General features: G+C 40.1%; 1 protein-coding gene across 2 annotated transcripts; it reads left to right on the top strand.

The window, feature by feature from the left end:
• The first annotated feature begins 1,571 nt into the window (after nt 1-1,571).
• On the top strand, nt 1,572-12,947 carry prdm2a (PR domain containing 2, with ZNF domain a). 2 transcript variants are annotated; one of them, XM_067413657.1, is made up of 3 exons: nt 1,572-1,658; nt 6,737-6,802; nt 6,938-12,947. In XM_067413657.1, exons 2-3 carry the CDS (start codon nt 6,784-6,786, stop codon nt 11,410-11,412), a joined length of 4,494 nt encoding a protein of 1,497 aa, XP_067269758.1. In that variant the 5' UTR covers nt 1,572-1,658; nt 6,737-6,783; the 3' UTR covers nt 11,413-12,947. The 2 variants fall into 2 exon arrangements, with proteins under 2 accessions (XP_067269758.1, XP_067269759.1); XM_067413658.1 differs by having other exon boundaries at nt 1,589-1,658; nt 6,718-6,802.
• Nucleotides 12,948-12,961: the final 14 nt, after the last annotated feature.

Raw genomic sequence — 12,961 nt, 5'->3', positions numbered from 1 at the left:
GCATAATAAAAGCTCAGCGAGATCAAGCGTCATCAAGCTACTACTTTATTGAATAAGCAACATCTAGCTGCGAAAAATTACATATTGTGGCTTTACATGAGCAGTATCTAAAATACTAGATTAAAATTCAGTTTAACTCATAGTGAAACTCTGAAGAAATAAAATCAGCTTACCATTATCTTAAGCCATGAAAAACAATAAAAGTGATAGGGGGCAGAAACTATTTTTCTTTTCAGCTCAACAGCATCCAAAGCGGATCCAGAGCATTGAGGTCACACATGATCTCGCTCATTAACATGCGAGAGGAAAAAGCATGGCTCTCACACAATCACATTCTAATGTAAAGGAATGTTCAGTATGATGGTGAAAGTGTGAGGGTGGACGGCAGATGATTGAATGAGAGTGGGACGGCCCGCAGATGAAGGACGAGTAGGTGAAGATTAATGCAAAGTAATGTGACGGTTCTATAATGGGTTATTGTTGGATAGAACAGAACCCCGCTGACCACAGATAAGTAGGCCTATACATTCCACAAATGGCACATGTGCTCATATCACCATAAGACCTGGGATTTCACAATTTACACTGCACACAGATGGTTCCCACTCCTCTTTAGACAAAAATGTGACCCAGGGTTGTACTTGTTGACAAAGAAGCAAACACATGCGCAAACTTACACCAACGCACACATTAGACGTCATATCGAGGAGTGCTCCGGGTTGGGCATCTTATCCATCTTATCAGTAAATTAGGACACAGCGGCGTCTAGTGGTCGCTCGTAATAACTACAGGAATGTTTTAATGCGATAGTGTTCAAATAACTCCTCAGATAGTGTTTCATGTAAGCATACATAAACATCAACACACACCTGCTGGCAATAAATACCACGCTCCTTTGCTCTTTTCCGAGAAAAAAACAAATACGGTAGCTATAGGCTATAGCTACAACGTTATGGTTATAGATTCGGTTCGAGGTTGCATAGATGCAGGAGTGTGCTTTGTTTCTGTTGTAATCTATTGTTCTCTACTGTAAGGCTGTCATCTCATCTGACACAATGGATGGTGAAAAAACACCAGCAAACCATGTTGCCTAATTTGGAATTAATTTGCACAATTTGCATAACATATTTTCCATTGTATAGCGTGCTATATGCATTTTTTACTGAGCACAATAAATATTTATATATAAAATAATAATACAACAATATAATTAAATGTATAAACAAACATTTTTATAATTTTTTTTCAGATTCAGTTTCTGGATAATGATGAGTTTGTTTCTTTTGACATTGAGGGATGTTACAATATTTTAAAATGGCATACATTTTAGTGGAAATAAATCAACAAAAATACCGTATTATCACACAACAGCATTTCTAGATCTCTAGCCAATAAAACATTGCCCATGAAAATATGTAATTAAAACGGCAATCTTTTGTGTCTTTGGCCACATGGGAAAATATATTTGAAAGCAAAATGAAAGCAAACAATTAAACAGGCCTATCTTAAAATGACACTGGTTTTACGTGTAATATTCCACCATGGAATATACAGGTGCACGAGACCTCGCACATGCGCCCTGTCAGTAGTGCAGTCTGCAGTAGCGACCGTCCTGCGCGTGCCCAGCAGACAAGCGGCGAGGCGTCACAACAAAGCTGGTAAGCAATACACAGGTATAGCCAATTTAAAACAGACACCAAAAAGACCATTCCTGATCAAAATGACATGGCACAAAACGGATTGCCGAAGTTTTGCGATGTCAATCTCGTTTACGTTGCTAAAGATTTGGCACTAAGACTAACCGCGCATGTATTATTATAATTTTTTTTGCAAGAAATTACGCCGTCAAAAAATGACAGCGATATACAGGCGTATTAAATGTATGCATGTCGAAGCACTTTAACGTGAAGCGCGTCTCTCCGACCGTGACCTTCTCGTCTGCGCTTAGCGGCAGTGCCAAACGGGGTTTGTCTTATTTAAAGGGCTGTCAGACACCCGCAACATGTGCGCATTGACTGTACAATAGACATGTCTACACGATTATACCCGCTTTAAACAATTTAATCTATTCACTGATATCATGCATTCGTGTTGTGCAATTGCGTAACTATTAGCCGACATGCATACATATGAACAGGCCTGTATAATATTATAAACAGCCGCTGCATGGTGGTAAATCGATCCCCCGCATAATGTATAGCGTGAATGCGGCAGTTATGGGGGCATTACGTTATTTCTTGAGCATCGTGATCGTGGACAAAGATTTGTGCTTGATCCTATTGCTATTGTGTTGATAAGTTGTCTATTCACTGCATTAGGGCGCCCTGTGATCATACAAAGCCTCTGACTGTAAAATCAGATTATTTAATATTAGCTTGGGTAAATTTATCTGACCCCACCCACACCTCCACAGTCTTACAGGTAGACTACACATGAACCCATGAGGAGCTCACTTCCTGTATGTTTATCTTCAGACACATCTGAATGTATATTTTGTAATTCTGGTAGAATGTAGGGTACAGGTTGCAGTTGTAACCAATTGAGAAAACATGGGCATTTTACATTTTGTGCATGGACTTGTTATGGTAATTAAATATAAAAACATGCCAACACGTCCCATTTAATTTTAAGCATTTTAGTTCAAATGAAATACTTTAATTCAACAGAAAGTAAAATAGGAAACAGATATTGAATTAGTCTTTATTTGATAGGGACAATGCTCATTGATCAACAACAGGTTACTTGCTGTAAACAAGCCAGATTTAGCTACTAGTGCTAATTTGCATCTGTTGTCCCTCACACATATAGAACACACACACACACACACACACACACACACACACACACACACACACACACACACACACACACACACACACACACACAATAGACCACACATTTTTACAATTGTGAAATGTTAAACATGGTGCTATTTTGTGCTATCTTGCATCCAGTAGCAATACTTTGGAAAGAAGCATTTCAACCCTCTCTGCCTGGCCAGCCATGACATTTAATTTATTTTTTTAACATGCAAGGATTCAGATGATACCAGATATGTCATTTTCAGTGTTGGGAGTAACGCATTACAAAAGTAATACATTACAGTAACTTATTACTTTTTGCTGTAACGCAGTAGTGTAAGGCATTACTAATCAATTTTCAGTAATATTTTACTCGGTACATTTCCAGTAACGCTTGCGTTACCCCCCCCCCCCCAAAAAAAATACAATAAAACGAAAAAGGAAAAGGAAAAAAGGCGCGATACATTAAGGCATGAAAAATGCAAAAATGCATTACCTGTTCGTGGTCATTCAATAGCCGTGTGTGGTGTCCAGGTTAGTAATTAAATACTAAATGACAGCTTCTGATATATTTTTGTATAGCGATTTACTTCATTTTCCTTCAATTCAGTACTTCAATTCATCTCCTTCTTGCTGGTGTACATTTGGATATGCTGTGACATAGTCCAGTGAAGGCGTACGTGTTTATTGCGGATTTTACAGAAGTACCGCAGGCATGATTTCAGCCTCTGTGCTCGCGCTGGCCAGTGGAAAAGTGGCTAAAGAAGGTTTAAAGGCTCTGTCGTTTCAAAGAATAGCACAACGACAAGCGCGTCGAAGAACGGACGAGAGACAAGGCGCGCGCTGCAGAGCCAAACTATAGGCCTAATGCCTATAAACAACACTTGGGTGAAGATGACAGAATAAGACTACTGCACACCGTGACAACGTCGTTTAGATTTTTTATAGTAATAAAGTAATTTAGTTCAGTTAGAGAACAGACTGTTCAAATAAAAACGGAAGGTGTCTGCTAAGCATGAACCGAACATGTGATCTTTAGCTGACAGATGATCGCGGAAGATTTGGTTTCAAAGTAAAATGTAAAAGCGCCTATTAAAGGGGGTTTGTCATTGTGTTGTGCATTTCATTAAGAATGATAGGATTTTAAACCGAAACTAAAAACCTGCTTGGCCGCACAGAGCGCGCATTTACTAACGAGCTGTCATTGCGTCAGTGCGTAACGAGCGCACTGGCGCGTTTTCAGTTCATATGGAAGCTTGACTTTTATAGGAATTCTTGAAAGCACTCGCTTTGCATCCGCTCCCGTTATTAATGCCCAAGCGGCAGTGCACATGTTCCTTTCGGTTAGATAGACTATAGTGATTTAAAAGCCCAGATACCGGTGATGTCATCACACTTTGATTAACCGGTGGGAAAATGTCCCCACCGTCTCCAGGGGCGTGGGACTGGGGGGATAAAGGGTACTGAGTAACCAGGGCCCAAGGCAGGGAAGTCCGTTTTCTATACATACACATACATGGTACGGGGGCCCAGCAAGATGGTTTGTACCCAGGGCCCAAAATTTGGTGCTACGCCCCCTACTGTACATTCGCGAGATGGATGCGCATTGCTTAGTTTATCAGAGATAAAGACAAGAACGTAGGCTAGTCAAATGCAAATGCAGTCAAATACAACCTTTTTCTAAAACCGAAACTATCTCGCAACTATAAGAAAAGAATAAATGCGCATATTGTCATAACTTAGAGTTTACACAGTTCTGTTGTGTCTATGAACAGAAGCTATTCCCAGATATTGCCAGATAATCACTTTACCTCTAAAATAATACTTATAACAAAGTTGGATCGTCATGATTTCTTGGATTGTCTTGAGCATTCACTTTTTTGCCAATTCTCTATTGTTAGCCTGGATGGCCCATGTCATTATGCTTCATCATATCGCCTTCTACTGGATGTAAAATGCTCTCTGCCTACATTTTAGAATGTTAAGAGCTACTTCTGAAGTTATTTTGGTGAAAGTAACTCAAAAGTAATACAGGAGTAATGTAACGCATTACAATTCTGAGACAGTAATATTGTAATGTAATGAATTACTTTTAAATAGCAGTAATAAGTAATCTATAATATATTACAGTTTGGAAGTAACTTGCACAACACTGGTCATTTTACATCCATTAACAATGGTTCACAAATCAAATCAAAACTTCTATTGTAACTTCAGGGTGACAGAGGACATTTACATTAGTAATTTTACTCTTGTAGCTAATTTCAAATTGGTTAAAATTACAGTGTACAAACCCTGACATTTACAACAGTCTTAAGTTTACTCAGTAAAATTTGACGGTAGAACAGTAAAAGAAGTTCTAGGTCTATTTATCCAGCTTATTTTTCAGGTAAGAGCGGACGCGGCCATTTAATGTGTCTGGCAAACTGGTATTTCTTACCATATAACTTTAATGTATTGTCTTAATTATAAACACGCTGGTTTGTAGCGCAAAGTTTTACAGTTTACTGCACTTGATATATTCTTTTTATTTCCCTATAGCGGATAATAAATCGGTCTTGCACATTCACAGACAGCACCTTACTTCTGCTATGAAAAAAATAAGGTGGATATCCTACATAGTTGTGAAGTAATCCATTTGAACTCTTTGCACAAATGCACATTCACTTTTGTTAGTATGTTTAATGTCCTATATGTAAAAAAAAAAACATTTATTGTCTTGTCACATTCAGTTATGAATGACATAATTTAAATTATTGCATATTATCAATTCAAAACGGCGAAATTTCATGTTACTGTGGTTAAACATACATAGCCATCTTAAAACAGTTTTCAAATATTAAATGTTAAGCTATCTTACCACGCACGCACTCTTTCACGGTGCATTATTGAATTGTGAATTCCATTGCATTGCGTCCCTGGCATTGCTTGTGGCAGAAGTTAAAAATGTTTAAACTTTAAGCGCCAAGGCATCAGCCAATCAGATTGCCTATGCCAATACCTAGTGCAGGCTGTTGTCACTATGACGGTTGCACCAAGCTTCAAACTTTCAGCCTTCTTTGATTCGGTTGGAGATCATTTTGACATTGATGAGCACTATTAGACCTCTGAAGTAGCCTGACAAGCCAGACCCACATCAAGATGTTTGGTCTGGAAACTCACCATAGACAGGGCTCAATCCGAGGGGCGGGATAAACGGTTGTCTTTCAAACTCCCTCTGCACGCGATAGGATAGCGCTACACCAACCAGAGCAACGAAGGTGAAGCGGAGCTTGTTGATAGATTAAACATTCACTGTATCCGGTCGGCTAAACTCCGAACACATTTTCCCTTTTTAAGAATGACTTCAGTGCCGTTCTTTGTTCTTTTCTCAGAGAAAAGCTTAACTCCAAGTCTTCCAGAGACGCGGTCAAAGCTGATTCGAAAGACCGCCGCCGTTCGCCAGTTTCTGTGTTTACTAGAAGCACGCAAACGCAACTCGGCCGTCGTCATTATGGCCCCGCCCGCCGACTCTATATACACGACGTGATTGGCCCTTCCAGATTGTGAGGAATACAGCTCAGAAGGGTATTGAGAGTTCCTAGACGACACTTGCGGGCAGATTAAATTTGCTGCCGCTAGGGTGCGTCTAGATTTATAGGCTACCTCTGAAGCACACCAGGCTAAAAATGACATGTCCCCCTCAATGCCTATGGCGGTTACTGCCATTTAGATATGCTTTAAATTGCAAAAATATATTTTTTTCTACAAACTTTTCAGTAATGAGCTCAACTGCCCACCATATGTCGCACAAACATAAATTCTGATGAACTATGGAATTTTAATAGAGATATCTCTCATGAATTGTTATTTTTAAGTTAGCAATGTCATTGCATGCTTCATTCTAAAATTACGTCGTTGTCAATTTTTTTTACAGTATTCATTTTTCCGTTCAGCCAACAGACATTGCCGAGAAGAAACATTAGCGAGGGCAATAAGGGAGATGTGGAGATCAGATGACAGTAAGTTTAAAAATGTCTCTTCATTTTGTACATTTAAAAATGCTTTTGACATATGTTGGACGAGATTGCACAGGGTATAAAGTTATACAGAAATTCAAATTTCTTCATTATGTCACTGGCATGTTCATGTTTCAGTTGTGGAAGAGGACAGTAATAGTATGCCATCAGAGGTTTTTCTCCAGCTACCCGGAGTTCAAGATGACCACTCTGGTGAAGCTGCACTTCATAGCATCTTCGAGCCAGAACGGGGAGAGATAGAAAGAACCGATGAGAAGATGGATTGCAAAGACAAACAGAACACTCAATTATTCCAGAATGCAAGCCAGCCTGTGTCCCAAAATCTAACTTATCATAGTCAAGCCTGTCAGGCAAGTGATCTTGAGCATTCTGGAATTATAAAACAGGATTATAAGACTGATTTGCCTTTAAATGACACTAAGGCTGACCTTGACCCTGGTACTAAACTCCAGGGTGAATTGCCCTGTCCTCGCTGTGAGAGAAGGTTTACGAGTAGTCAAGGCCTGCAGCGTCACATACAAACACATGCTCTTTCAACCTGCCACACACAGCGGTTTAAATGCAATCGCTGCAGAAGGACCTTCAGTACACTTTTTAGTCGTCGGAGGCATGAAAAAAGGCATGAAAATAGAAATAAGAAGACAAATGATCAAACAATTGTCACTTGCACTGCTAGTCAGAATGTCCCTGGCAGTGGTGAACCTTTGAAAACAGCATCACAGAACCCACACCAAAACAATAATGCAGCTGATGGTGAACGTAAAGTTGATAAAAACAGTGATTTCAAAGCCTCACACGTCTGCAAGTACTGCAAAAAATCATTTAGGACTCATACTAGTCTAAGGAGACATCAGCGCAGGATCCATGAGCGCCAGCTTCTTCCTAGAGGAGTTTATAAGAAGGTCAAAATCACTAATGAACCTGAAGGACAGCAGCTTGTTGAGATAGCGCAGGACTGTCAGACTGCTAACCCACAGTGTACAGAGGAAATTGATCAGGAAACAGAATACATGGTTGATATCTCCAGTAATATTTCAGAGAATCTCAGCTTCTACATAGATGGGAAAATTGTCTCGACGAGTGCTGTAAGTAACTGTGAGATGATTGAGATGAACTCTGGGGGCTCTGCTGTGATTGGATTAAATGCTGTTATAATCGGTCCAGCTCAAATTACACAAGCTCTTAAATTAGAAACCAGCAACAGCAGTTTCAGCCCTGACCTGTCTGGACAATCCTCAGCCAGACGAAGGACTTCTACTCCACCTTTACTCCCACAAATAAAAACAGAATTAGAGTCTGAATCAATCTTGAGTACCTCATCATCTTCCTTGTCATCTTTAACACTGTCGTCTATGTCTGGGACTCCACTGGTCACTGCTCATTTACCTCAGTGCATTGAGACAGTTGCCTTTCACAAGGAAAAAACAGTCTATCTGTCTCCCAAACTCAAGCAGCTCCTGCAGAATCAGGATGGCAATAAACAGTCATTTGCGTTAATTGCTGATGGCCACAAACTGGGTCCTCCCTTATCCCTGACTGTTTTACCTGCAACAACAACAAGATTTAAGAGAAGGACAACCTCCCCTCCCAGCTCACAACAGCAAACCCCTGATCTGAATTTAGAAAAGCAAGATCTGGATTCTACAAAAGTCAAAGTGTCAGAGAGCCACGAGTTCAGCCTCTTGGGCAATGAAGAACCTGAGCCTTTAGATTTACCCATAAACAGCTCTGATGGAGCTCAAATCCTACAACAGACTTTACCATTGGACTGCTCTGTATCAAGAACTGGAGGAAACTCTTGTAATCAACAGCCATTGGACCTCTCCAATAACTCTGTGGGTAAGCGAGACAGCAGTGAAGCCTTAGCGGAATCCATTCTGGACTTAAGTATTAGTGGAAAGAGTTTAGACTGTGACCCCGCTGAAGTCTACCTCACTCAGCCTTCTTTGAGGAAAAACAAACCTAACTCTAGTATGCTTCAGAAGGTGCTTATGAATGAGTATGGTGGGGTAGACATTCCTTCTGTTGAAGATTCAGCTGCTGTAGTTGCTATAAGTGCTCCTGACCTAACAAACCTTGCAGTTGTGCCAGTGTCTGATGCAAGTCCACCAAACCCTGATAAGCTTTTGCTTGAGTTGGGTCTTCCTCCTGCCTCAATCCATTCAAACCCTCCATTGCTCACTCCTGTCAGTATCCATCCAGCTGCCCCAGTCTCCCCACGTCACTGTTCACCTTCTTCATCTCCAACTTTTGTATCCTTTCTATCAACTTCTACAGTGGAACCCAATCAGGACATTCAAACTCTTCATTCAGCCTTCCTGGTATCTGACACTGTACCACCCACAGGGTCTGTAGAAGACTGTGCTGATAATCCCTTACAACTCTCACAGGGTGATTTGAAAGTGACAATCCCTGAGTGGGTGTCCTCTGCTCCTGGAGGTCTGGAGAGTCTTATACCTGCAGCCCCTTCACTGACTTTACAAGGCCCTCATTGGGTCACTGATCCTGCTGTATGTGAACTAGCTCAAAGAACGTTGGTTGTAGACTCTGTATTAGCTTCTGACACACAGATATTTTCTCCATCTATGCCTGTTAACCAGTCTAACATCACATCCTTGACTTTTCCTCCAAACACTGTTGTTATTGAGTATACAGTTGCACTGCAATCTACAGAAAATATTCTCCCAGCTCTTCAAGCTAATTCTGTTCAATGTTTCTCAGATAAAATTCCTGTCGATGGATTACAACAGGAACCATATGTCCCATCTGAGCCGCAGCCTCTCAGTCAAGACACCTCCCTAATTTCTGAACAATCCACACAGTTGGCACCTATAGAGCAGTCATCAAGCTCTACAGATGTTACACCGACCCTAACGGCTTCCACTAGTGTTGTAGAATCAGAGAGCAAAGAAGAGGGACAGGACAATGCCCAGTCCTCTGATTGTTCTAAACAGGAAAACAAAGTTGAAGATGAATTACCTCCTTTGCATCCTTTTTGCAAGAACTTTATGTGCAATGTTTGTGAACAGCCCTTCCAGTCCATGAAGATTCTCAGTCAACATGTAGGTGAACACTCTAAGGAGTGGCCCTATAAATGTGAATTTTGTGTACAGTTGTTTAAGAGCGACACAGGTTTGCTTGAGCATCGTTCCAGTTATCATGGCATTGGTAAAATTTATGTTTGTAAAACATGTTCTAAAGAATTTGCCTTCCTCTGCAACTTGGAACAGCATCAGCGAGATCTCCATCCCGGTCAAGAGTGCTCACACACTGAAGTAGTACATGGCAAGTTACGACCTGAAAACCATAACAGTCCCAAAACTGACATGACTGATCCAAGCCTTCCAGTCGTAGAAATTAAGCAAGAATCTGACAACACAACTGCAAAAACAGAGGAGGATACCTTGGACAGCACGTCTGAAGAGCTGTTTACAACAATAAAAATCATGGCATCTGGCGGGGTCAAATCAAAAGGTCCAGATGTACGTCTAGGCATTAACCAACACTACCCAAGTTTCAAACCGCCTCCTTTTCCATACCATAATCGAACGCCAACTGGGATGACCTCTGCATCTGCCACCAACTTTACCACCCACAACATCCCTCAGACCTTCAGCACAGCCATTCGTTGCACCAAGTGTGGTAAGAGCTTTGACAACATGCCCGAACTGCACAAGCACATCTTAGCCTGTGCTAATGCTAGTGACAAAAAGCGCTACACTCCTAAAAAGAACCCTATACCACTTAAACAGTTTGCAAAAGCACAAAATGGGGTGTTATCGCCTGCAAGAATTGTTAATAGTAGGCACAATCTCTCTCAAAGGGTTGGACACCCGAAAAAACTGAACTTTCATGAATCGTCAGTCAAAATAAAAATGAGCGTCCTGAATAAGAAGAAATCTCATCTGGTGCAAAGGGGCAGACCTGCTGGGGGGAGAAAGGCCTTTGCTCAGGATGACCTAGACATTTTTGCATGTCCTCACTGTAGCAGGGAGTTTACATACAATGCTAGCTTAAAAAAACATGTAGCTTTTAGCTGCCCCATGAGGCCGGCCAGTAGAAACTCCAAGAAAAGAACACTCAGTATCGTTTCCGCCCAGGAGAACAACGGGAGCCTTCGCAGACAAATTACAAATATGAGTGCAAAGCCACAAGGGTCAAACCATGGGCCAACACCAATAACAAAGAGTCAGCTCATCAAGCAAAATGCAGAAGTTGATAAAACTCAGGATTTTAGGTTTAAAAGACCTTCCATTCTGTCAACATCTGTGGTTCAGTCTAGTAAAAAAAGCAAGCCTATTTTAAAGAGCAGCTTTATGCCGCAGCAGATAGTCCTCTCCTCAGTTGCTCAGGATAACTCTCAGGAGCCGGGTGTCCGGGTACATGTTTTGGGTAGAAAAATGGAGCAGAGAGTGAGCGACGTAAAGCTACAGCCCAGAAGAGAGGACAGTTTGTCTCTGAGGTTGAGAGAGAGAGTAGGAGGACCTATTACTCGCAGCGTGCAGCAGGCCAGCACCACGACAACAGTCCTTAAACAGCCTGACAGTCACAACCTCATCATGCATCCTGCCATTCTTCAAGTCAAGAAATAAGATGTGTTAAATGAACAAAAAATATTATTAATGTCAACTGTCCATTTTTTTTTTTTTAAATCCCTCTTTAGTGTAACATTTACTTGTAAATATGCATCTAAACATTAGGCACTGTTGAAACAAACTTATAATGATGGTTGAAATAAGAATGATCTTGTTAAATTCACTGGCTCAAACACAGCAGGCTATAATTTACATTGTAAGTACTATTCATATGAGAACACGGTCATCATATCAACTTGTCATATGTAAATACTTTTGCCCTCTGAAACATTTAAATGTGTTATCATAATTTCTGGATGTATGTCCTCATACAGAGTTTAGCTCCTATTCTGCTCTAACACATGCCGTTTTGAAATGACCTTGATGAATTCATTTAGGTGTTTGAGATTATACCGTGAAGTACATTTCTGGGAGCTAGACTGCTACCTTTGGGCTGCAAAAACCTCAAACTTTAGAATTATAGTGAAATGTAATGGGGAAAAAAGGGAGGAATGGGGGTATCATGCACTTTATGCTGTAGTTCATAATCATGTGTCAAAATGCATTGCAATACAATTAATCAATTACTACTAATTATTTATTAATGTATGTATTTTGTGTTTAAGAGAACATGAGATGTGTTCAGTGAGTTTCACTGAAAAACAGGTATTAATGTAATGGTAACTGGCTTTTATTTTTGTAGATTGTGTTATTTGTGTTTTATTTCTTGTATCGATGCAGTTTAAACTCTTCATGCATGCCAGGGATTACATGTGTTGGTAAAAGGAAGGGTCGGAATATAATATATCTGCACCTCAAAGGGGTCAGGAGAAATATTCTCTTCACAAAGAATATGACTATATTTAAAAAGTCTCTATTTATATCTCCCTTGCTTTTTGTGCTATTCTCCTGCTAAATATAAACATATCTGGTCAGCTATCAAATGAGTAGGCCTCATTTTTCTGATGCACATATTGTGTAGCGTCGGGGTAGATAGTTATTTGTGAAATAAGACATGAGACATCAGGTCTGGAAATTTAGCTTGTTTTAGCACAAATGTGTCTTGTTGAGCGGCCATGCTAATGCTAAACAACGTTCTAATAGGGTCAAGGATTAATCAATCATCATAATGCAGAGATGCAGTGTTTAGGACAAATGTAAAATAATATTTCTTTGTTTATTAGAGAGTTGTTATTTAATTGGGTCCATTGTAATAATTTAGAACAAGTTAACAGGTAAAAAGTTGAATGCTAATATTTACACTGTGAAATGTTTACACAATGATTGATTGTGGTGACTGAAAATGTCACCAAAGCTAGCAGGAAGATACGCTTAGCTAAATGGGCTACTTTATAATATATCAGAAACTGATAATATATATTAGAACTTGCCTTCTGGAGAGGAATCCCAAACAGAAGAAAAATGAATCTGTCAATTATTGTGCTTGGTGGCATTTATATTCTTGACCCAAAAGTTTCAGGCTTGAAAGGGTTTCAGAAACTTTTTTAATGTGAATTTGAATGATTGAATAAATTGCTCTGTTCATTTAATAATTATGTGTTTGGTT

This window comes from Pseudorasbora parva, chromosome 13 (genome assembly GCF_024679245.1).
Source record: "Pseudorasbora parva isolate DD20220531a chromosome 13, ASM2467924v1, whole genome shotgun sequence".
NCBI classification, from domain to species: domain Eukaryota; kingdom Metazoa; phylum Chordata; class Actinopteri; order Cypriniformes; family Gobionidae; genus Pseudorasbora; species Pseudorasbora parva.
The sequence above is the reverse complement of the archived record's forward strand: the minus strand, read 5'-3'. Positions and strand labels throughout refer to the sequence as shown.